This window comes from Aphelocoma coerulescens, chromosome 1A (assembly GCF_041296385.1).
Source record: "Aphelocoma coerulescens isolate FSJ_1873_10779 chromosome 1A, UR_Acoe_1.0, whole genome shotgun sequence".
Lineage (NCBI taxonomy): Eukaryota > Metazoa > Chordata > Aves > Passeriformes > Corvidae > Aphelocoma > Aphelocoma coerulescens.
In genome coordinates this window covers 66,704,955-66,730,562 of record NC_091014.1, presented here as the reverse complement: position 1 = coordinate 66,730,562, position 25,608 = coordinate 66,704,955, and the positions used below count along the sequence as shown (strand labels likewise).

General features: G+C 42.7%; 1 protein-coding gene across 3 annotated transcripts; it reads right to left on the bottom strand.

The window, feature by feature from the left end:
- Window positions 1-3,982: 3,982 nt before the first annotated feature.
- On the bottom strand, window positions 3,983-25,198 carry PARVG (parvin gamma). 3 transcript variants are annotated; one of them, XM_069003384.1, is made up of 13 exons: window positions 25,095-25,198; window positions 19,952-20,053; window positions 19,381-19,445; window positions 16,483-16,585; window positions 15,401-15,541; window positions 14,884-14,999; window positions 13,997-14,052; window positions 13,089-13,111; window positions 11,061-11,122; window positions 10,888-10,956; window positions 9,926-10,027; window positions 6,353-6,425; window positions 3,983-4,424 (listed from the first exon to the last, which is right to left on the bottom strand). In XM_069003384.1, the coding sequence occupies exons 2-13, from the start codon at window positions 20,028-20,030 to the stop codon at window positions 4,345-4,347; spliced, it is 969 nt and encodes a 322-aa protein (XP_068859485.1). In that variant the 5' UTR covers window positions 20,031-20,053; window positions 25,095-25,198; the 3' UTR covers window positions 3,983-4,344. The 3 variants fall into 3 exon arrangements, with proteins under 3 accessions (XP_068859485.1, XP_068859486.1, XP_068859487.1); XM_069003385.1 differs by lacking the exon at window positions 10,888-10,956; XM_069003386.1 differs by lacking the exons at window positions 3,983-4,424; window positions 6,353-6,425; window positions 9,926-10,027; window positions 10,888-10,956; window positions 11,061-11,122 and adding an exon at window positions 12,330-12,951.
- Between the last annotated feature and the right edge of the window lie 410 nt (window positions 25,199-25,608).

Genomic DNA, 25,608 nt, shown 5'->3' with positions numbered 1-25,608 from the left:
AGATTTTTAAGGAAAAGGGGAAAAGGAAAAAGAACATATTTTCATTACACCACTGTCATTTCAGATCATGTATTTCAACTTCCCATTGACCAGCATGGGCACAACTCTGTAGCTGGGCTCCGTTCCCCAAAGGAAATTGAAGCACCCCGTTTCCAGGGGGTTGTGGGCTCCCTGCAGCCCAAGGATGAGCTCGGTGCAGACTGCAGCTCTCTGGAGCAGGTAAATCCCAATGGCATCTGGAATACAGTGCAGGGAACAGCAAGCACCCTGACTGCAATTCCCCAGCATTTCATGGCCACAGATTTAAGGAGCTGCCATCTAAGCACCAGTTACAGTTCTACAGATTAATCAGTTTCTGACCGAGCTCCTCCATTCTCCCCTAATATTTAGCTGCCATTCCATATTATGTTATTGGCTCCTTGCTGAGTTGTGTGAAATGCATTACATGCAGCTTGAGAAAGGGGATCAATGGAAAAAATCCTTAGTACATTTAATTTTAGCCAGTGGCTGGAGCAGAATGACTTATGGGGCTCTGGTTGTAAAGGAATGACGGGAGAATAGGCTTAGAAAACTAAGGGGAGAAGTGAACAGGGAAGGAACCCTGATGCACTTTGTTCAAATCAAAATGCAGAAAACCCAGAGGTGGTTTGTTGTGTTTGGGGTTTTTTCCCTCATTTTTAAGTTCTACAAAGTACAGTTGGTTGATGGAGAAGATGGGACAGCAGAGATGTGCCAGTCCTCAGTACTGCTGTCTTGATTTCATTATCACTTGTCTCAAAACTCATCTCTCCATACCTCAGTCTTTACATCCTGTTCACAGTCTCACCATCCTAGAAAATTTTGAATGGCAGAGGAAACCCATCCATCTCCACAGTGAGCAGAAAGGCTCATACACACTAAATTGTGTCCTCCCAAGTAACACTTTCATCGAGTCTTTATTAAAATATTAATTGACTAGGAAAAAAAAATCACTTGTGGAAAAACTGACAATGGCTTTTATTCTTTGGGGAAACTTTAGCAGCCTGTAAGAGAAAGAATAGCAAGGTCCCTTCATACAGACACAAACACAGCTCATGGAGAGCTCATGTAGAGGAAGAATTTGAATGAGCTGCTTTCATGGTTTGAAAGCCTAATTGCCAAAGAGTCTTACAGAAGCCACTGCAGGGATGGCTCCCTGCAAGAAGCAACACAATAGAAAGAATAAGGAAAAGAATAAGGGAAGGGGGGAAATGAGAAGGAAGGAAAGGATAAACACTAAGAATAGGCACTCCCACCCATCAAGCAAGGTGGAGGCTGCCAGCATTTTTCATCTGGAGTTCCCCTGCTCCATTGCACAGCAGCAAGGGCCCGGCTCCAGGGCTGCAGCCACATGAGGGGGTTGACAAAAATGTTGGTGTAATCCTGACAGGACTAGCTTCCAAGGAGGAGAAGGGGGTTTGACAACAGGGACAGCTCTCCAGTTCCCTTTCTCAGCCTTTACAGGCAGTACCAACCTCAGTCAGTGGCTTGATGCTGTTAATGAAAGCTTCTGGGCATCTGCATTCCCCTGAAGTCACCCTGGTAACTCTGCCCCTTCCACGTGCACACATCCCGGCCACTCCACCTCCAGAAATATGTCTTTTTATGGATGAGTCTGGGTATTTTGGAATGACAGAAGGATGACAGCAAGCAGGAGCTGGGAACCCTTCAGATCTGTTCCACTTCCCGACTACTGCCGTGACCCAAAGCCACGGTGCCACTTACCTGTGGGACATGGAAAGCAGCAGAAACTTCTGCAGGACTTTGGAAGGGACCTTAAAGATCATCCAGTTCCCACAGCCCTGCTGTGGGCAGGGACACCTTCCACTAAACCAGGTGTGCTCTTTTTTAGCTCTTTCACTTTATATTTATTATTAAAACTGTGCCAAGACTGTGGCTATGTCTCAAATGTAAATAGTGCGCTTGTATACTACATCAATTTATGGAGTGGGTGTCTGTGTGATGGATTAGTAAAAATCTACAGCATGTTTTAGGAATCAAACACAGACTCTTTATCAAAGTGTTCAGACACGTCCAGTGTTATTATAAATTGGCTCTCAGCATAAAAAGGAGATTAAAACATTAATTTTTTTGACTCACCATGTTTTTGATTCAAGCAAATTAACCATCTTTTTTCCCTGTATGCTGTCAAAATAATGACTTGTTTATAACAGGTTTAGGCAAGCTGGTGTTGGAAAGGGAATATGACCCTTTCTGTTATTAAATATAAAGATCTAGACTTCCCCTGACAGAAGTACAAGCACTGGATTTATTTATGCCAGAGGAGTAGAACAAAAAACTCAGAGCACACAGAGGAAAATCCAGCAATTTCCTCGAGCAGTAATAATCATCTAACCAGGGCAGCACCAGCTAATCCTCCAACACTGGAGGCTTTTTCCTAACCCAGGTCATATGCCTGGAGTCACACTCTGGAACTGACTTCTGACCACCAGCACAGGGCAAGAGGTTCAGGATGGATTCCCAGGAGGAAAAGGCCACTCTGCTACCAAATCACTGCCCAGACCCTCCTGCCTCCTCACCCCTGCGAGACACATCCTGGGTTTACCTGCTCAAGAGCAATTCATTCTACAACAAATGAGTGTTCTACATGCAGTGTTACAGCAACCTAAAATTCCGTGAAGCAAGAACAAACTTCTCAGATTCTCCCAGCTGATTCTTGGAAGCCTATTAAGGAATCAAGCAAGGTGTCTCTGGGGACTTGCAAGTGAAAGAACCAAGTATTCTTTACTTAAATTGTCCAGAACAGCACACACAACTAACATTTACTGGGGAATCAAGCAATCTTGGTAGCTATTGGCAGCACACATTGTATTCTTCTCTGTTAAAAAGTCCCAAGCTAATTCTTGGTGCAGAAGGGATTGGTCTCAGGGCAGTTTACACAGCTCTGTCCCCCAGCAGCTGTGCACTATTACCATTTTCAAAAGACTTATCAGCATTGCTATCTAAGGATCTTCCCTGGGCTGTGGGATCCAGAGGTAGACACAACAAATTCTCCTCTGTAAATGTCAGCACTCGCACTCGGCGAGCTCTGGTTTCCCGTTAACACACAGATGGAGGATCAGACCAGAGATCAAATGTCAGAGCTACCCACGGCAGGAAATTAAATCAGTATAGATGGAAGCAAAAAAAAAAATACTGAAACTTTTTTTTTTCCTAATTATATCTCTAGTTTTATGCCACATGACATAAGTTTAAGGTCAAGGGACTAGATGGAGGTTTTGAAAGGAGTTCTGATTTAAATCCCCCAAGAAAGACCGAGGGTGGCCATTAATAAATCATGGCTACCTTGATGCATCCAGAGGAAACTGCTGGCAGGCTGGGGATGGAGGCTGGACAAATTCAGCTGGGAGAGCCTGAGGAGTTTGAGATGACTCAGCTGTCAGAGGTGGTGGGAAGCTGAATTTACTGCTCCCACCCATGGTGGCCTCTACCTCCACCTGCTGCAGAGCCCAGCCAGCATTTTCCCACCTCTTACTGCAGACAAAGTGCAGAAATGTGACTTCCTCTCCCAACATATTTAACATGGGGATTGGCATCCCTGCTAGCCAAAGTTTGTGTCAGGGCTGCAACTGGAGCTGGACACAGTTTGGAACTGGCTTAGCAAGGAAATAAGGGCATCTTTCCACAGCTGGGCAGGAGAACCCACTGTTCCTGCACAGTCTCACACCAGTATGTTATGCTGAGTGCCTTCTCCATATTCAAGCAAATGAGCATTGACACATTTATCAAACACTTGGTAAGTTCAGATTTCATTTTTGCTACCTATTAATTTGGTGTCCAATTCATGTCCTCTTGTCTGACAGCCACTGGCCACCTCTCTAAAGAGGATTTTGAGCTTCAAGTGTGTCTCAGCCTTCCCACTTGGGTGGGTCTTTCTCCTCTCTAGTTTCCCAAATGACTTCCCAAAGCAGGAAAATGGGGAGGATGCAACAACTTTCAAATTCACCTTCAGGAGCAAAGAACGCAGAGTCCAGAATAAACACACATTTAATTTCTTTGCAGCATTAGGGGGTGCTCAGAGAAAACAGAAGGCAGGGTCTGGAACTAGAGCCACAGCCCCAGAATTACACAGTACACTGGCCATGGACACACATTTGCAGTTGCTCAGGCTGCATATGTGAAACCTTGCATGAACAACATATTTGCTGTACAGTGTTAGCACAGCAAGTGTCAAACACCAGTGCATGCCCAGAAACAGTGGCAAACAGAGCTGGGAATCCAGAAATCACACCAAGGCCTGCTAGGGAAAAAACAAACAAACAAACAAACAAACAAACAAGCAGCTCAAGCTCTTGGCCTTGTTCTTCATGCTTCTTTGGTCCCGTATTTGGCATACAGGCAATACAGAACTCGCATTATAGCCTTCGTATCTCCGTTCACAATATCTGTGGGTACACAAACCAGAGACAGCAGAAGGAGATGGGAAGTGTTAGCAATCCCTGGAGCAAGATGAGACTGCACCTGCCAAAGACAATCTCCCACCTTCCCCCAATTATAACGTGAACTTGAACAATCGAATTGCAACAGGAAATAAAATAGGAACTACAGAGGTAGGAACTAATAATTTATTAAATTAACTTGAGGAAAAGGGACTTTTGCTGCACTCTCTTGCTGGAAGACGAAGGCAGATAATGCAGAGTAAGAAATAATTATTCACTAGAAAAAAACAGAGTAAACAATTTAATAGAGTTTTATCTTGAAGTTTTTTTATGATTATTCTATGTCAGGAATCATGTTGGAATTACCTGACACTTTTTTTTTTCCCTTCCTGTAATATTTGCATCATGTTTTGCTGCCATTGACTGCATTGTTTTTCAGTTTGGGGTTTTTTTGTTTGTTTAATTTAGTTTTGAGCTTCTTTCTTCTTGGCTATATAAACTGCTCTTGTATTTAAAAATCGTAGTGGAAGAGGGTAATGGATGCAGAGGGTTTACTGTTCTTCTTACCATGCTGTAAATCACTGGGAGAAAGACTAACAAAGAAACACCAGTAAAATGAGATCCTTGAGGAATCTCAACAGTGTAGCTGTAGCAAGGACCCCTAAATCATATTAAATTCACTCACTAGCTGAGGATTTCCCCAGTGAAGCTAAAGGACTCATGGATGTTGGCACCAGTAGTTCTTATACTGATCAACTCTGTGTTTGAGGCGGTGCAGAATAGCCAGAGGGGAGGAAGGAAAGCACAGATTTATCTCTTTTCACACAAACGGTGGATGTCAGCATGGAGACCTGACCCCAGATTACTCTGTTAATGTTAATATAAATAAAAGGTCTTTAGCTTTCCAGGCTCCTAGCTCTGTGCAGCACAGCAAAAAGCCCACAATTCATGAATGCCCAGCATGCAAACTGCCAACATCACCAAAGCATTAGTGGGAAAAGAGAACAAAAGGAAGAACAAAGGAAGCCCTAAATCCTCTCCTCCCCTCTCCATGATGCCATGTTATGTACCCAACACATGCACCCACTCACAAATAACTAACAGGGAGGTAGAACTGGAATAATGCTTTTTATTTTTAATAAAGATTTGACTTCCTTATTCAGCAACAAGCTTGTGGAAGAATGCTGGGATTATGTGCCCTGCAAGAGGTCAGCACCACCCATTAATTAACTACATCCCTCATCCCACCAGGAGCTGGCACCAAATTTTTCTGTGGAGTATTTTAATTGGAAAATTGGACAGGTCCAAATGGAGCTTTTTTGTCTGTTTGTTTTTGTGGTGGAGAAAGAAAGAGAAGCATGCATGTACATTGATTCAGTGATGGAAACATTCACGTGGATGAAGAAGACCAAGATTCAGCTCCCAGGTCGGAACCAGGCATAAAAGCAATTAAAAACCTGTGACTTTCATTTTCAGGAGACTGCCCCATCACTCTTCTGGGTTTGAATAGAGTGATCAGTGTTTCTGATTTTGCAGACATTCTTCAAGGTATTGTCCCATAGAAACAAGCTTGTTTTTAATGCACTAAAAGTTTTTATGAGACAGGAAAATAGCTTTGCCTCCAGCTACCCTGCTGTAATTGGAGCTGTCACTGGTTTAAATCTTTAACAAATACTGAATTGCTAAACAGCTTAAGTTTAGTGTAAAGTTACTAAACTTATAATAATCTAACTTTTTTAGTATAGAAATAATGATTATTTTTTTTTTAATGTTATTACCTCCACTATTCATTCTGCATGAGGAGCTGTAGGACAGCCATATAATGAAATGTATCAGTGTCATTTCCAGAACCTGCTTCCTGCAATTACCCAAACTTTTGCTAAGGTGGGATATTAGTAATTCTATTCTAGGTAAGTTTGCATGTCATGACTCACCTTCAGAGTTCACAGGAAAACTTAGAAGACCTCCCTCTGCTAGCAAGTCCAACGCCAGGTTAACGTTGTGAAGCTGTTGGAGAGAGAGAGAGAGAGAGAGATTAATATAGCTGACAATATTTTCTAACCAACAGAAGGTTTTAGAAAGTATTTCTCTAGTAGCTGAAGACACTGATTCATAAATATGTACTCATATTCCTCTCCTTAGTTTCAATGGAGTGCTCTTCAGAATTTCTACCAATTATCATATAAAATTAGATGTAAAATCCATCTCCAGAAAAACATGCCCCATGAGGTGGGCAGAAGAATCCATTTATTTAAAAATAGACCTTACATGTGAAAGACTTGTGTTAATGGATGTTTCCATGGGGAAAACAGGCTGGATTCCTAACTGGATCTAATGGACTCATGGAGTTTATTTCTGGGTATTTTTTAACAATGCCCACATGCTTATCACATTTGGAACAAACCAAAAGGAAAAAGTTCTCTATATTTCATTCAGAATTGCAAAGATCCAGCATGCTTGTGAGCTAGAAGTTTCTGCTGTACTTCTAAGGGTGTCCATTCACATTAACAGTAGCAATGATATCCTTAATAACACTCATCAGAAGTTAAGCACATGTCTATGAATGAAGGCTGAGGGTTTTTTCTCATTTTTCCTCACTGCTTTTTCTCTCCCTTCCCCACATAAAAGCAGCACCACACACATAAGCAGTGGTTGTAGTCATTTTAAAAGTAATATCCCCCTCTAACAGCTTAAGGGCAGTTTACTTGGCTGGTAATTAGCAAGTTCCCATCCTCTAAACGAGTAACAAGAACTGAATGAACTTCAGATTGTCTCTTCTTGCCTTCCCTGAGCTACTGGGCAATTTATCCTTTGGGGCACTGCTGTTCCCTGTTGTGTTGTGACAACAAGCACAGGAGTCCCCCATGCATAAGCCCAGCAAAACCTCTGTGCTCTGAAGTGAAGCAGCAGATTTATGTTTCACCTGGTTCTCTGGCTTACAGTAACTGAGACTGCCTGTTTGGATCCAGGTTTGTTTTGTTCCTCTGATAGTCAGCAGCCGGCAGAGCTTAAGACCATAGAGTTCCGCACAATTTGTCGGTCAGAATGAGTAAATCAAATGTTTCCTTAGTGAACCAGCACAGGCCAAAAGGGCACATTTCCCTCTCTGGAATGCATTGGAGATTTTTGAGGAATGACAACATGCACATTTCAAAAAGCACCCTCAGACAGAAATACCAATTATTACCCAAGAAAGGAAAGCTTTGTAAAATAAGGTGCTTTGTCCAGCTGTGCTTCCAGACTCAAAGGAGCTGGACAGTTTTCTAGGATTTACAGCCAGACAGCAGTCAGAACATTTGGGGTGTTTCAGCTCTGGGCCTGTTTTGGCAAAAGTACCAAGTTCACACAGTTTTGATATGCACATGGGCCCTTCTTCATCATCATCTTAGTCTCCCGACTGCAGAGATTTCACCCCTAATTTCAGCCTGAACTATTTTGTGATCGCATTCTTTGTCACAGAATATACACACCTTTCTACACTCACAAGCACCCAGAGCTGCACTCCTTTACAGCTACTTATAAATGCCTTTTTTTGGCAATAAACACCCAAAAAAAACCTGCAGCAAACCCACCCACATGCAGTGTTGTCTTCTTGCACCTCAAAATTGATCATCTCCTGAATTTCAGTCACGGAATGGTTTTGGTCAGAAGGGACTGTAAGGTGGATGCACCACACTGAACCCAACAGTGCATGTGGTTGTCATCATTCTCACAACAAATGAGATCTTTTAAATCCCAGCAAAGGGTACATCTTTATCCTTTACTGCACCAATTAATGTCTAAAATGACATGGAGTTAGAAAGCACTGAACTGAAAGACGTGTTTTGTGCACGAATGACAGCTGAACTATGGTCCTTCGATATTTTCAGTTGTAGTGTCATCCCACTTTTCATCTTCTAATGAGCATCAGAGGAGAAACAAATGGTAAATACCACTGTGGCAAACTGTTCAACAGTAAGTCCAGTCCTTGGGAGTAACTTTGCTAAAATGAAATTACTACAGTGTAAAGAATTGTACTGAAGCAGTACCCAACTCCATTGTACTCTTCTCTGATGCCAGTGACGGGCAGGGTAAGAACTAGGAAGCCTGAGCTTTGATTTGTACCAGAATTTTAGGGCTATCTCATTTCCAGAAAGAAATCAGTGAGGCTAGAATAGGGCTGAACCAAAAAGAAAATGGTTATTTATGAAATTTTAACTGAGAAAATATTCAGTGACTTCCTCTGAATAAAGCTAATGGAAACAGTAAAAATTTCTGTCCAACTCAATGGGAACAGACCAAATGATTTTGAAAATCATTTCAAAATCTGAGTGAAAGAGAAGGGGAAGAAAACAACTCTAGGGAAATGCTTTGATTATGTCTGATTCAACCCTTCAAAATGTATTTTCCCCGTTCTTCAATTAAAAAAAAAAAAAAATCTGTTTTTCCTAATACATTAAACAGTTACAAGCTGACAGCAATGAAATTTTGACAACATTTGAACCTAGGTCTCAAACAATTGTGCTTTTAAACTTTCTGATTGAAAGCTCCATGGGAATATTTATTTGTTAATATAGGACCTCTGAGAATTTTCATTACAAATAAATATTGCCCAGGGGCATTAACTGTGCTAAGGTTGGGAATAAGATGAAAGCTTCATCTGTGTGGGGAAGCTGTAATGCAAACCATGCCAGAGGAGAGATTTTCTTCTCTGGCAGCTCTCAAGCAAAAAAGATCTGACACATTTCACTTCCAGAGATTTGAGCACAAACCAGGAAAAATAGTTAGACTTTTCAAGATTTTTAGAACTATTCAGTGACCCAAATGAAAAAGCCTACCCACACCAGAGACAATCTGAAAATACCTCAAATATCTCAAAATATATCAACATTCCAGACCTGTGGAGGAGGCAGCCCAGCACACACTTCCTTCTGGCTGGTGACAGCTTTTACTTTTAAAGCACAGATGAAATCTGCCTGGTAGAGGTGGAAAAAGGCACCAAGCAGGTCTGGCTGAGTATGTTACAGCCCCCAGCCTCGGGGGAGGAAAGGATGTAAACACTCAAGAGCTTCCCAAACACAGAAGGGGCCTTCAAAATGTTCTGGCCATGTCTTGATTAAGGTATATTTTTAGGGCAGCGTAAAGAAACCCACAGGTATCAGTTCTGCTACGCAAGAGGTGTCATCCTCTTCAAATCCTTGCTTGCAGGACAGACTGGTAGAAGAGAACACACCCATTCCCCACCACACAGAACCCCGGATTTCACCAGAAGGCTGCAGAAGCATGACCATGCCAAACAAATGCAAGTAACAGGTGTTTGCCTCCTATGAGATGCTAATTTTGAAGAGGACACCGACCTGTTCTGAGGTATTTTGACAGCACCGAGTGCCAGTGTTGGCACTGTCCCAAACCCCCCCTCCTGCAGACACTGTGGGCACAGGACCTCACACTCAGCAGCAGCAGTGGAAGCAAGAGGCAGAACACACAGTTAGATGGCTCAAGCTCTAAATAATTACAGAACCACCTACCATCTCTGTGGTGCTGGCCGGGGTCAGGAAGAAACTCCTTAAATTCAGAAAGTAACCCTCTAGTTGTCCAGTTAAGAGAAGTAAGATAACTCCATCTGAAAACTAGATAAGAATTGCCTGAAAATTATTTGGCTTTAGTAAACTATTCCAGTAAATGCCATTCTAGCAATAAAGGAATTTAAATGTTACTCGGGCAAGCAGACCAGACAGCCCAATGACTCAGCTCCCTCAACCTCTTCCACACTGAACTTCGTATTTCCTTAGATAAGGCTCCCAAATTCATACCTGTGAAAATACAGCCTTGTACAAGGACAGCTATTAAAACAAACTATTCCAAATATGAAAATACTTCAGATGAGCACAAATGCATACGTATAAATAAAAGAAAATTGTGCTTAGTGACGTATGACAAAACACTTGAAAACCTTCTTTTCTTACAGTTGCGCACTGGGAAATCCCAGTAGAGCACCCTGTTCACCAGAGCCCAGGGAGGTGATCCTGAGATGCCTATGGAGCACTTCTCTTGCAATTTCATGCTCTAAAGAAGCTCTACATTCAGAGGATGGGACTTTGAAATGTGATAAAAATAAGGCCTTCATACCACGAAGAAAATGCAGCATCAACAATCACTAAGTACAGCAATCAACTTTGCTTTCATTTTAATGTTCAGAACACCTTCATTTCCATTCTGACAAAGAAGCACCCTTAGGAGTTGGGCAGACTCTGAAAATTACTCCCTGTAGCATTACAAGGGCATCACTCAATACAAAGGTTGTATTTTTGCATTAATTATTAGCTTCAGAAACTTCAGAGACTGAAGCTTGATATCTTAACCTAAACCCAGAAATCATTATGTTGCCAGATTTCCAATTACTGTAATAAAAAGGAGAATTCCTAATGGTGAGAGGAAACACCCAAATGGCTGACAAAACATGGGTATCGTGTAGCTTGGAGCACACTACCTGAGATTCGATGTCTCTCACATTTAATCCTAATTTTCCAACATGCTGGTCGACAAATTGCAAAAGTACCTGAAGAAAAAAGAAAGGGAAGAAAGGGGGAAGGAAAAAAATAACTTTTTCGGTATTTAAGTTTGGCCTAACAGATTTTGATGTCTACTAAAAAAGTAAATTACCTTTTTTACAGCATCCAGTTTATCTGGAGCACAGCTAAATAATTCATCAAAGGCATCATCTTCTGTATCAAAACAACATTAATTGATTTTATTTGAATAACTGACAGATTAGAGCTTTAATGTGGCTCCAGAAGGAGAAAGGTATTTGCAATTTACAAGCCAAGGAGGAAAAGAGTAGCAGGGAGGCAGAGAAAGATGCTGCTTTTAAATTTATCAGAGGACAGGATGACAGGCTTCCCTTCAGCCTGACCACATCAGAGAAAGCAATTTACTTCATTCAGCTCTGTAATTTTCACCTGCAGAGGTTCTCAGTTTGTGCTGCCACCAGTCTGAGCACTGGCCAAGTTTCACATCACTATGGTTTATCTCTTTTCACTTATATTTTTTTTAACCCTGAACCTCTGGGATAAAATACAGGGAGCAGGGAAGAGCTGTATGTTGTCCTGCTCTCCCCAAACAGAAACATCTGTTACACCGGATTTGCAGAAAAAAACCCTCCTCCTTCCTTCAAAAAACCACAAGCAAGATATGGAGACACTGCCCTTCCTCTGAATATTCAGAGACCTCAAAAATGGCCAGTTCTGCCACCCAGTTTAAAGTGGGCAACGAGCTGGTGTCAGCAGAGCTGTGCCACAGAACTAGCAGGAGTCTAAAAGCTTCCAAGGAAATGAGATCCATCCAAGTGCCACCCCCACCTCCCCTTTCTGCCCAGGTGCAGCAAAAGCAGGATCCATCTCCTCACCGAGCCACAACACGGCTCTGGTTCAAGCATGAGCAAAGTGTTTGAAACACCCCGAGCAATGAAAAGCACACTGGCAGCACAATTAAATGGAGAACCAGTTTCTAACAGCACAGAAAAGCAAAGGCAGCTTGGCTGGAGGGAAATTCCTCCCAAAAGACAGTGACAGAGAAACCTCCTGTGTGAAAGGGTTTCCTCAGGTTTTCTCTGTTCTGCCTGTTGGGGGTTGCTGCAGGAGAAGTGTCAGGGAATAGGTGAATCCATCAAACAAATCACAGAGAGCCCTCTTCTGGAGCCACGCTTTGGGATTTCTCTCTTTGCTAAGAAAGCAGTGTCAAAAATAGAGAGAGAGCATCTTGATGAGTGAATTGCAGATTTCTCTTCCCAGCAGAATCAGCCCACTGAAACAAACACCTAATTATGGGTTGAGGTTTTTTCTTTTTCTTTTCCTTTTTTTTTTTAAATTTTCTTCTTCTTTTTTTTTGTTTGGGGCAGGGGTGAGTGTTGGAGTTTTTTTTCACAATTTCAGCCCACACTAGAGAACACTCAGTGGAATAACTGATAACTACATATAGAATGATATAGTTTGCACCTCTGCAAAGGATGAAAATGCCAAAATAAAGGGCACAGCAGAGAATTCAAGCAGTTGCCTTGGTTCTCTGGGGATGCAATGTGCTCCTCTGCAGCAGGGAAGAGCAGCTCACGCTGAAGCCTGAGCAGTGCCCAGACCTTCTGCAGGCTTTGCACACATGGACATTTTTCACCTCAAGTGTTTCCCAGCCCTCAAAAGCCCTAAGGGTAAAAGCTCTGGGAATGTTGGCTTGACTGAGCTGCCATCCACAACTGAGTACCAGTGGATTTCAAAATCTCATTTGCAAACTGTGGGAAGGAAAGTACATTAAACCGGTAGCAACAGGAACCACAATTCTGAAGCCTTTATAAATAGTTCCAACAGTGAACATGGTCCATGCACAAATCCAAGCTGCATTTTGCCCCCAGCCAGGTTTCTTTTTTGGGTCATCAACCCACCTTCATGTCCTGTCTCCCCCCCTCTCTGTTGCCTGTAGTCCACAGGCAACGTGACCACCCAATTTCCAAGCTGTATTGTGTTGCTATGAACAGGCATTAACAGAAGACATTTGGAGAAAAACACTGGGGAAAAAAAAATCCATGAATCTCCATTAACTTTAGTGGGAGCATACTGATTTTATCATGAGGTAAAAATGGATCAGGACATGGTGTATAAAAGCACATAATGAAACACTGAACTTGGCAATGCCAGCACTTACTTGACTGTGCTTCTACATTCTCTCTAGAAGTGCAATAAAAAGCAAGAATTAGAAAAATTATTCAGCTGACTTGATCTTATTCATAAGCTTTGCTTATATGCTATCTTGTAAAGCAGGAGATAGAGTTCAAAGTGGCATTAACTTTATGTCAGAGTGACTTTCCAACAGACATTTTTAAGTACACTCCATATTTGTGTAGGGTCTTGGAAGCATATGAGATTTTAATTGGCCCACACACCAGTGAACATTTATTTTACAAGCACAATCCTCAATATCCTCTTCCAATAAGCTGCTCATGATATTAGAGCTTGAAGATATTCTGGCATATAAAAAATGGTAGCAGGAAAACCTTTCTAGTCCTTAGAATGATGCCCATGTTTTTTCAGTATATAAATGATATCCTACTACTTAACTCCTTTAATAATTACAGTACCTGACACACTCAGCAAGCTAAAATATTTCTTTCACAGTAAAATAAGAAAAGAACTGCCTCCTTTCTCTTTATTTAAAGACACAACAACAACAAATTAAAACTGGATTTGAACGTTTGTGGCTTTAGAAAATCTCCAGTTTAGTCTGGCACAGGTAAATTTACAGTACTGGAATTTTATTACTATATTTGCTATGAAATTTCATGGCAATGACAAATGCTAAGCTTCAGAAATAATCATAAATATTGCTTTAGAGAAGTTTTTATATAGAATAAATAAAGGTATTGCACCATAATGCCAAATGTGAAGAGGGGGAAAAAAAGGAAAGAAACCAGAGAAATAACTCACATGCATATGCATGCCTGGGCTTAGACCTTTTTCATCATCATGATCCCCGCTACTTTTTGTAAGGGGGAACACACCCACAGTGTTTCATTTCTGATTGACAGTGTAAAAACAAGATATATCCCCTCTTACTTGTTTTCTGTAATATATTCCACCGCATTTGATGTCTTTAATCCTGTGGAGGTGGTCTGTTGAAAGGACAATAAACAATGTCGGGTTTGTCACACAAAAAAAAATTCATAAACAAGAACGAGGCTTTCACGACCTGTTTGCTGCCTTCAGTGATTATCAGAGGGCATTTACTCAATAACTCCAGTACAATTAGTACAGGTACTTTGAGAGGTTTCTGCTTCCTTCTGCTCTCTTCAGTCTCCAACAGGAAATCTCTTACTTCCCCATCAGAGGAAGTCCTTGGGGTTTGCTGCTCCTCCCTTTCAGGCAGTGAAGAACATTCGGTGTTTACATGCTGGTGGTGCTAATTTTTGCAATTATATCCCAAATTGTGGGATATTTGATATTCTCCTACAGTCTCAGAATTGACTTAAAAAAAACAAACAGAGGAAGAAAGTGTGCAGATATCTGCTTGTAGAGAAAAATACCAAAGTGTGACCCCAATGGGAGGGGAGTAAAAACTCCCATCACCTAAAGAAAGAAATCTTCAGCATTAAAAAAATTTTATGATTTATGAATACAAGCTTCTATTTTAAAACATTTAGAGATAGTAACAGCAGAATTCTTCATTTTCTTCTTTACAGAGATCAACAGCTACTTTCAGTTTGGACCATTCCTTTGTTTGACTGAGGAAGAAAAACAGCATCATGCTTCTCCCCTTTTAAAGGCAGACTATCCTAAGTGAAAACTAAATCTAGTCCAACAAACTCAGAAATTGAAAGGCGTGGTTCACAGAACACACAAGTATCTCTTTCACAGCTGCACACACATTTCTCCTAATTCTAAGCAGATGAGCCTTCTGAAAGGACTCTAGGGTCTACTGTAACAAACACTGAGACTACACATACCTCAATGGTGATTGTTTCCACTTCAACGTTTGGAGGCAGAGCCAGGTTGGGTTCGAAGTGCTTTGCTATTGCAACCAGGAGATGCAGTGTGCTCAGTAAGTCCTTTGCCAAGATAGCTATTGAGTGTAAAGGAAGAAAACAATGCTCAGTGTGCAAAACAAGTGAACTTCCCTCCAACATCATGAATTCTCTCTATGCAGAGGACCCCAAAGTCATGGAGGGCCATAACACAGGTGGGACATCAGATTGGGGTTTATATAACATCAAAATTTAGCTACAGTACAGCTTAAAAGTGAGACATACAGGGATGCTGAGGGCTCTTAAGAGGTCCACAAGCCACACACTTAAAGGAGGCAGACCCAGGCAGGGTCACATATTTCTGTCTCACTTTTGATTCAACTAGTAATTGAAAACAGGTTGTTTAATTACTGTTCTGGCAGTACACTCCCTCACAGCAGCCTTAGAGCACAGGAAGCCTGTGATGGATAATTTTCTTCAATTTCACTTCTGCACCTACATTCCACACTCCATTTCAGCTGACTTTCTTCCAGTTGCAAACACTTGGCCACGGCTTCCATAATCACGGAGAGTTTCTGTCGTTGTTTTTTTTCTGTTAATGCAATCTTATCAACATCCAGCTTGAGAGATCCTAAGTTTTCTTTTATAGAGGATCCATAGGAAGTAGAAGAATGCATTTCAACATCATTGTAGGGAAAAAGAAAGTGATTAGAAACATTAAATGACAGCAAAGCACACAAAGTCTTGTTTTAAATGTTCAGTACCATTCATAGTTCTGCAAGAAGGAGAGGACTCAAGTCAGTCCTTGTAGCATCATCCCCCAGCCCTATCACTTTACATTCCTTCTACAGAAATCCAAGGAGTGAATCCTTCCTGTAGATAGTGTACAAAGTCAGTATCAACTCATATATAGAAGAAATCCCAGCTCATTGCTCAGGCAATTAAATTATGAAAATCAGCCAATCCTGCTCAGGTTGCTGCTCTCAGCCTTGGTGGAAAGGAGATAGATTTGAAAGATGTCCCCAAAGAGAGCAAAAAGGGACAAAAAAAGTAGTAGGGACAGGAGAGATGGAGAAATAGAAATAGATAACAGGCTGCTCCAGGAGGTTACATCTTTATACAAGCAGCACATAGTGCCAAAAGCCTCTTAGATTTTTTTTTTACCAGTTCCAGTACCAGAACAGTTCTTTAGACCCAGAGCTTTTCAATTTTTTTTTTTTTTTTTAAAGGCAGGAAAAGGTATATTACAGTGCTGATTCCATCCAATGTTTCTGGTAGCACCACAAGCCACCTTTGTGCTCCTGGCTTACAAAACCTTCCTTTCAGAAGCACTGAATTTCACACTTCATAGTTAACCTTTTGATAATCTCAATGAGCAGGTAATAAGAATTTCTTAGAAGTAAAATAACCGTGTAAAACAATAGTGGGAATTTGTTCAGAATTGTGATTATCACAGCTGACCCCCAGTGCAGTGAGAAGTGATGGGAGGTCCCCGCTACTGCGACTCCTGAGGTTTATCCTCTGATTGGAAAGTTCCTCCATGAGATGTCTGCAAGAACTAAACTCAAAGGAGCAGCTCACCCAGGAGATGATGAAGTACCAGCCCATCAAACAGGTCTTCTTCCAGACTTTTAACTACTATGTGTTCCTCTTTCAGGGTTCTGTTAATCCACTCAGTCAAGAACTGCAGGGGAAAGCAAAGCAATATTATTCCTGTTGTTTAGATAGTACAGCACTCGGTGCTATATTCTGTTTCACCTCTCTCTTCAGTCCCTTATCTCACATTTTGGTTTGCTCTCAATCTCCACTTCCTTTGTGCTTTTTGGTTGTTTTTTAAAGGGTTAGTTCTTCTTAATTTTCAAGTGAGATAGACATCTCACTGGTTATATTCTGATGTCCCACTTCCACCAGGGAAAAGGCTGCACAGTACACTTCCCATCCCCTGCCTTCATCACACATCACAGAATTCACACAAATTCAACTGCCAGGCAGAAGTTTGTAAGAAAAGAGGCTTTTCTCATTCTGTGGGTAGTTTCTTGTCCTCATCCATGCTACTAGCACTCCTCCCTCTCATCTCCTGTTTTTGTTTTCTTTTTCTTTCTGCAATATTGTGCCACCCGATCCCCAAATACCTGCTTGGAACTTTCTTACATGGCAGTCCTCCCACTGGCCTTCCAATATCCTTCCTGCCTTTGCAAGGGGAAGCTGCTCAGGAAGCCAAGGTCTGGCTACAAAGGGAGAGGAACCACATGTGGTCCTAGACAGGAGAACAAAGCAGCTCCTCAGCACTTCTCCAAGCATGTGTTTTATTCACGTGTTGAGAGAAAGGGAAGATGACCTGGTGAAGCAGAACAAAAAAGCAGTAGCCCCAGCTGGCTGCCAACATGAACATCCCTCTTGTAAGAGGGAAGGGTACTGCTTGTATTGCTGGGATTACTATGAGTCAGTGTCTGGAGTGGATAATATCCTTCTCACTTGCTGTAAACAGAGGAGAAAATTCATAGCAGATTCCTGTAAGCTCGCCAACATTAACAAAAGTGTAAGAAGGGTTTGAAAAGTTTCTGAGATGCTTGAAACTGCACAAGAAATAAAGAGGCCTGAACTGAGAAGCTGTCAAACTGTAATACATGTCCTCTGATAAGAAATATCAAGAGCAGAAAGCTGTGCTCTTCAGCTGATGCTTGGTGACACGTTGGCTGTGTGAGGGGTAGAGCAGTACCCAAACACAAGAGTACAGCCAGAGGGAAGTCAGAAAAGCAGCAAGTACTGCTGGGTACAGACCTATGACATCCCTTCTTTTCTCTCCCAGGTCAACACAGCCACATTCAGAGCCTGCAGCTCACACAGTTCTGCTTTCTGTCCAATTGTGGGGGCCCCACTCAGGTGCAGAGCAGAGCCTTGTGTCTAAAAATGAGTAAACAGGGAAAGTAGAAAGGGGAGTACTTCCAGAAGTTTGCTGCTGGCTTCCAAATGTAACCATCTTCTATTTTACATGCAGCTGGATATTTATAGCAACTACAGGGAGCCATTTTGTATTTCTCAGTTCTCCAAAGCCACCTCAAAATGAAAATGCAGTGAAACAGTCTCTCTCCCACGAGAGTTTCTTTGCTTCCCCTGTTCTTCCCTTGAAGATTCCTCCCTGTCCCTGTCTCCATCCCAACTGCTTCTCTAGAGAAGCCATCAGATCTTTAGATTAAGGAGGCAATCAAGGGGCACTGATGGGTACCCAGAGGACTTTGTCTCCCTCAGGACACAATTTCCATCTCCTCATCACCCAACAAAAAGAAATTAGACAGTGACGACCATCATTTCAGGAATCTCTGACAGGAAATGGATTAAGCACTGAAGCTCACAGAAATCTTCATAACTGAGGAAAACTCTTCATTTTTGGCTGTCTTGAAATAACAAATCCAGTCTTTCTGTAGACAACATAATTGCATTTTGAAGCACCACCTTTCAGACTTTCCCTTTTGTATAACAATATTTTGAAAGCCTGACACAAAATCAAATCTTTTTGATCCAATGTGCACAAATACCTAATACAGAAACACACCTACCTACATGTTTATAAATGCTACAAAATACAAACAGCACATACCTTAAGCTGCTTTTCGTAGTATTTATAACAATTTCAGCACCTCTATAATGCAAGGAGTGCTGGTCTCATAAGACACATGCCATTTTTCTTCCAGGAAATTTCAATACTTGGACTGTGCTGGTAGAGAAACACAGTGATTGAACACCCTGGGGAGACCTCCAAATTAGATGGAAATAAAGTACTTGCCTGTGGAATAGGATTCATCCTTCACAGTTACCTCAAGCATGCAATGTACCATACAATGGCCTGAAAGCTTTTATCCTGAATTCCTGGTGACTTGCATACTCTTCCTCCTATCCCTCTCTGCTCTCTGCTAACCTTGCCAGCTGAGCCAGCTGCTGCTGAAGGCTGTCACAATTCAGTAGAGCAATCCTAAACGTTACCATGGGATCAGTGCAGCAAACCTGCACCTGTCTGCACATCTCTCTTCAGTCACAGCAAATGCTGACATGGGTCTGCTTGTGGTCCCAGCCCGGTGTTTCAGCTGGATTCTTGTTACTGTTACGTTATCACCACAATGAAAGAGCAACAGGGCACTTCTAGTGTGGCTCACCCAGCAGAGGTGTCACATCAGAAGCCACTCAGGTTTATATCTGCACTCCACACCCAGCAGTGGTCACTGCATTGGAAGCTTGATCCTGTTTGGCCCCAGCCATCTTGACACCGTGCTGAAACAAAAGCCCTGCTTCACTTGTGTGGAGCCCGAATGCCAAAAGCAGTGCTCATTCCCGTCTGTAGAGAGTGGGGAGCTGGGCTCAGGGAGCTGGGCAACTTAGTGGGCTGAAAGAGGTTAAAGAACCAGGTCCTTTGCTTCCTTTAACACAACAGGTTAAAACAACTGGTGAGGTGAGGGTTAAAATATGCAGTAAAAGAAGTGGTACCAGTTTCAATTCTTCCAGTTTGGGGCTGTTCCTTGAGGTTGGTTTTATGAGTTTCCTCTTCTCACCTATGGAAGGAAGCAAACAAGATCCATCACAATTATCAGATATGACTAAAGCAAGTTTGTAGCTAAATCTGCTACCAGTTTGATATTCCAAATATGGCTAATTGCCATATGTAGAAATATTCATTTTTTGTTTTAACTAATTCCCCATGAGCAAGAAACTGGTATAGCAGACTATTAAGTCTGTGGTTGGAAATTATGCTTCAGTGTACTCCAAATCAGTAAGATCTAGATGGGCAATTCTGGAAACAGGAAAACACAAACTTGGTCAGATTCTTATGTGTGAAACTTAAATTTCAGTTAAAGAACCAGCTGGACTTTGTGTTGCTTCTTCATGATCTGCCCCCAAAGAGTCAGCAGCCAAATACACACACAAAGCTTACTCATTTCTGATATAACCATGGGATCACTGCTGAAAAATACACAATTCATTTGTACAGCACATTTTCTGTTTGGCCTTTCAGGTGGTTCTTTGGACTTTTTTCTGTCCTGGTTCATAAAGCACAAACCTTTAGCAAGGACATCCTCAGTTAGGAATCGATCAAGTGTAGAAGGCTGTGTAAAGGCATTTAAGAAGTCTGGATCCATTGTTTTTAATCACTCCTGGTAAACTGGTAAAAAACATAGGGGGGAAGGGAACATGAGTAAAGTAATGTAAAGATCAAAATTAATGCTAAGAAGAAAACAAACAAACCGAAGGGGTTTTTTATTGGTTACTATTTCATTACTAGTTGCTTTAAAAAAAAAAATCTAAAAATATATTTAAAAGTGTACAAAGAAAAAGAAGTTAAAAACAGGTTTTGTTTTTTTTCTGTTAATCATCAAAATATAAGAAAAAAGACCTGAAGTACTAAAACTTACTTTAAGTACATCTAATTCCATTTTCCCTTTATTGGATATTATTAGTATTAGATAAGTAAAATCCTCTTTCAACTGAAGTGAAAAAGAAGCTTTCAGTCCCTACGTATTAATGGATATGTGCTAGAAAGTACAAAAACTACCAATACTTAAGGAGTATTAAATCAAGAACCCAGTAGTTAAATAACTGACACAAGTTTATAAATACAAGCAGCTTTCTTTATTAAACCAGCTGGTACAGCTGTGGGGAAACAAGGACAGATGTTGGAATCTGAATAGCCTCTTACAAACTCCAGTACAGAGTCATAGAATCATTTAGATTGGAAAAGACCTCTAAGATCATTGAGTCCCAGCTGTTCACCCACCACTAAACTAAACCACGTCCCCAAGTGCCACATCTGCATTGCTTTTGAATCTCTCCAGGGATGGAGACTCCAACACTTCCCTGGGCAACCCCTTGCAATGCTTGATGACCCTTTCAGTGGAAAAATTTTCCCTCTTGATGTCCAACCTGAACCTCCCCTGGCACAGCTTGAGGCTGTTTCCTCTCCTCCCATCCCTTGTTCCCTGGGAGCAGAGCCCGACCCCCCTGGCTGCCCCCTCCTGTCAGGGAGTTGTGCAGAGCCAGAAGGTCCCCCCTGAGCCTCCTTTGCTCCAGGCTGAGCCCCTTTCCCAGCTCCCTCAGCCCCTCCTGCTGCTCCAGCCCCTTCCCCAGCTCCGTTCCCTTCTCTGGACACGCTCCAGCCCCTCAATGCCTTTCTTGTCCTGAGGGGCCCAGAGCTGCCCCAGGATCTGAGGTGTGGCCCCAGCAGTGCCCAGCACAGGGGACAGTCACTGCCCCGGCCCTGCTGCCACCCCATGGCTGGCACAGCCCAGGGGCCATTGGCCTCTTGGCCCCCTGGGCACACCTGGGCTCATGTCCAGCCGCTGTCCCCAGCACCCCCAGGCCCTTTCCCAGCTTTCCAGCCCCTCTGCCCCAGCCTGGAGCTGCAGGGGGTTGGTGTGACCCAAGGCAGGACCAGGCCCTTGGCCTTGTGGACCCTCAGACCTCTGGCCTGGGCCCATGGATCCAGCCTGTCCAGATCCCTCTGCAGAGCCTTCCTGCCCTCCAGCAGATCCACACTCCCACCCAGCTGCGTGTTGTCCATGAATTGACTGGGTGTGCACTCCATGCCCTTGTCCAGGTTATCAGTAAAGATATTAAGCAGGACTGGCTCCACTACTGAGCCCTGGGGACACCACTTTTGACTGGTCACCATCTGGATTTGACTCCATTCCCCGCCGCTCTCTGGGCTCAGCCTTCCAGGCACGCAAGAAGCAAGATGGTTCTTCATAACCTAAATGTGTATTGATTTAATTGCCAGAAATCAGAATTACTTACTGCAACTGTACTGCGGCCTGCAAAGGTGAAGGAAATTACAGGAGGATGACGGCTCTTGACACTCATAGCAGAGCATGGTTTACTCCATATCTGTTCTAGCATGAATAAGAGAACTCGTCTTTCCCAACAGCCCAAAAATCTCTGGAAGTCAGAGCAGAGCAGATGTGATGACCAGGAAGACTTTTACACTCCTCTGAGTCATCAAATCCCAGCTGCTGCTGGGCACAGGGTACCTGGGGCTTGGCTCTCTGACTGGGAGCGCTGCTGTTTGTGAATGGGAAACGCTCTCTCTGAAGTTCAGAGCTACTGGGCCACTGTAGGAGAGGGGGTGTTGGCTGGTTTTGTGCTTTTTCAACAGAAAATTAGATGTTCCATATTAGAGTCTCCTTCAGGAGAGGACTCCCACTCTCTGCCCAGGGTACCCACACTGGGAGCCCGGTCTCCTAAGGCTTCCTGTGAAATTAGTGGGAATGTTACCTTTAAAGAGCAATCCAGAGCATTTAAATGAGTGGCTAATCCTAGCTTTAGGAATGGAGTTCCCTCCATTCTGTTACCAGAGACAGCCCTGGCTGCTGCTGCAGGTGCCTGAAGTAAGATGCTCCTATGACCCAGAGCAAGGCACCTGCTGAAAATGCTGTGGCACAAAACATTTCCAAAGTGGCATTCCTCTGCTTGATATCTTTATACACCACAGTGGTACCTTCACAGCAGCACAGTGCTGCTCTGAAGGCATCCACATATTTCTTACAGCTCCAGTCAAAGTGTGTTCTGAACGTGTTTTAATACAGATTTTGCCAAAGCTGAGAATATTGGTAGAAAATAGCAACTGGGTGCTTTTGCACATCAATCTGGTAAAACAAATTGCTACAAAACTGCCAGCAAGGCAGTAGGAGAAAGGGTCACAAGAGAATTCATTTCATTATGGTGGTGGCAAAACTGAATGCTATCTTTTAAAAAGGTGCTTGATATAAAAAGATAGGAGAAATAGAGTGATGTAGTGCCTGAGGAACAACTGAGCTATCTGAGATAAGACTGCCCAGATGAAATTAACTGAGAAAAGTTAATTAATAGAGAGCAACCCGAGGACAACTTACTTTACTTACTTTAAATTAGGTTTCTGACAGCTGTGATGCCTTGGGGGAGTCCTGCTCATAACAGAAATGGTCTGTGTAAACCACAGCTTACTCTCACTCAGCTTTGCAATATTCAACTTGTGGGTCTCTTACTTCCTTCGACTAGCAAAGTGGTGTGTGCTGTCTGCTACACCCTTGGGCTCTTTTTGGCCAAGGAACCTAAACATCAGAAGCCACTCTAAAAGCTGGAAACCTGTAAGGAAGGGCCTGAAATTCAGAATTTGCAATAATGTGGCATAATATCCTCTAGGGCTTCAGTCCTGTGTGTCAGGCTACCCTGGGTAAGACTAACTTGCCTGGTATCCAGTCCCTTCCAGTACCTTAGGGAAAAAACCAGAACCCCAAAAACTATAAGCAGTGCAAGGATACAGAGTTACTTCCCCAAAACTCTTTAACAGTGTGCAGCTCAGCCTTCCTAAAGCAAAGCTGGGGGCCTGGTCACTAGAAGCTGTCAATATATTTACTCCCCATGAACTTCCCACTCACTCCTTGAACATATGCCTGTATCTGTCTCACCTCTCAGCAGTGAGAAGGCGAAGAGCGTGGCCCTAAATTACGTGAAGCTCCATCTCCTGTTTCTTGCTCTGACCCACCAGCTTCCCCCGAAGGCACCATGCAAAGAGCAGCTGATCCCCATTCTTCACACCCCTGTGTTAATGCTCCATGTTACTACTGCCCTACTACCCCAAACCCTCCATGTGCATCTCTTTCCAAAACCGAGAAAAGAGAGCCTACAGTTATCCTTCCCTGGAAAACCAGCTGGTAGCACCTTTGGTCATCCTCAGTGCTCTTTTCTGAGCTTTCTCCAGCACAATCACAGCCTTTTGGAAGTGCTAGGAACTAGACTTGCCCAGATTTAGAAAGGTGCACTGCAGCATTCACAGTGCTCTCTGTTCCTCTCCTCCTAAGTCCTGTTTGCTTTTTTCATCACTGCTGACACTTTATTTGGAATTATCTATTAGCTCTCCAAGATTTTATTCCTAAGTAGCAACACACCATTCAGAGCCCATCATTTATTGTGTTTCAGATCACATTTATCAATATTGGTTTCCCACAGGCATTTCAGAGCCAGAGAACTGCAGTTCTTCACCATTTAATAGACTCATTGCTTATTACTCATAATTAGCATTCACAAGCAGTCCTTCATGTGGCATTGCAGCATATTAGTGAGCCTTGGTCCCAGACACAGCCTTTCAAAGAATAACAGACTGCAGGAACAACATAAAATGGAACCTGCCAGGGTTGGGACACCTCCTTGGGTGAGCTGTTTAATGAGAAACAGGAAAGGTCGGAAGAGTTGGTTCTCACACACAAGTTTCCATATTTGCTGCAACCAGCCCCTGCCACCCATCAGTAAAAATTTGCTGCTCAGAGCTGTGAGCAGCAAATTTTGTGACTGTTTTTTCCAGCCCCCATCCTCCTGCACAAGTTCTTTATCAGTACTTGGAGAGGAGAACATTGTAAGAGACAACTGCTTGAATACTGACTGTACAGGCATTTCATTATGGCATCTTTAAATAAAATAAATGTTTAATTACGGGCTATTCAAAGGAAATGGCATTCTCTGAATGAAATGCTCTTTGAGGATGCCATGGATGTACAGGCTTTGCTTTAAAGCCAAGGGGTGTTTGACTTTTTGTGGGTCACCTGCAGTGGCTGCCAAGAAGTGCATTGTTCTTAGGTCAGGAGCCGGGCTATTGCACAACCTTGCAATGTCACAACTACTGATAAACAGCTAATTCTCAAGTTGGGTCAGGGCAGCTCACTTTTCCTCCATGAGTCCTCACAGAGTCCAGCTCCCAGATATCCCCAAGGTACCACACAAAGCACTAATGAGCAGTGGTTTCTGGCTTACAGCTGTAGAATATACACAAGGCATTTACCACTGCTACCAAACTGTTCTATTTCCTGCTTGAACAGGCAAAAGCCCTACTCTGCCTTAGCTCAAACACATTTCCTAGGAATGGTTGCCCAAGTAGATCACACAAAGGAGGAGAGAAAAAACCGAAGTGGGAATGGTAATAGTAATATTTCTGCCTTCAGAAAACCAGAATTAAAACATAAGTAAGAAAAAAAGAGTGTGTGCATTGTGCACCCAGTTTAAAACTTACTTTGACTTCCCTGTATAGCGCCAGACTTTTCAGGAGCCATCTTTGCTCATTAGCATCAGAAGAGATGTTATCTTAGTAAGAACAATCCACATAGAGACAGAAAATCTTCCAGTTAAGAACAATAATTATGAAAAAAAGCACCCAAAGGAGTCCCATTTTCCAAACTTACTTCAAGTAACTCTCCAGAAGCTCTTCCAAGACCTCGTCCCAGCACTCAGGATGCAATTTCTGGGGAGAGAGCTGAGCCCAGGTTCAGAGGTGTCCCATGTAGGGCAGCACAAAGCACGCAAGGGGAAGTTGCGTGGCCGTGCTCTGCTCTTAAAAATGAAACCACGCTCCCATCCGGAACTTAATCGTCTGTGTGCTGGTCCCAGCTGCAGAGACTGAAATAAACAGGAATACAGGTGCAGGAAACATGCAGCCCTGCAAATCCTGAAACACCAGAAACAATCAGAAAGACATGATCGTTCTTGGATGGCACTGCCCAGCATGACTGGGCTACGCTGCCTCTGGGGTGACTCACAGAGCACTTTTACTTTGTATATAATAATAAACTAGCCAAGAGCAGACAAGATCATGTTCCACTACACCTTTTCCTCATGCTCCTTCAAGAGCATTTTATAAAGCAGATCAGGACTACTCTACCTACCTGGCAGGAGGAGAAACCTAGACAGAAAATTAAC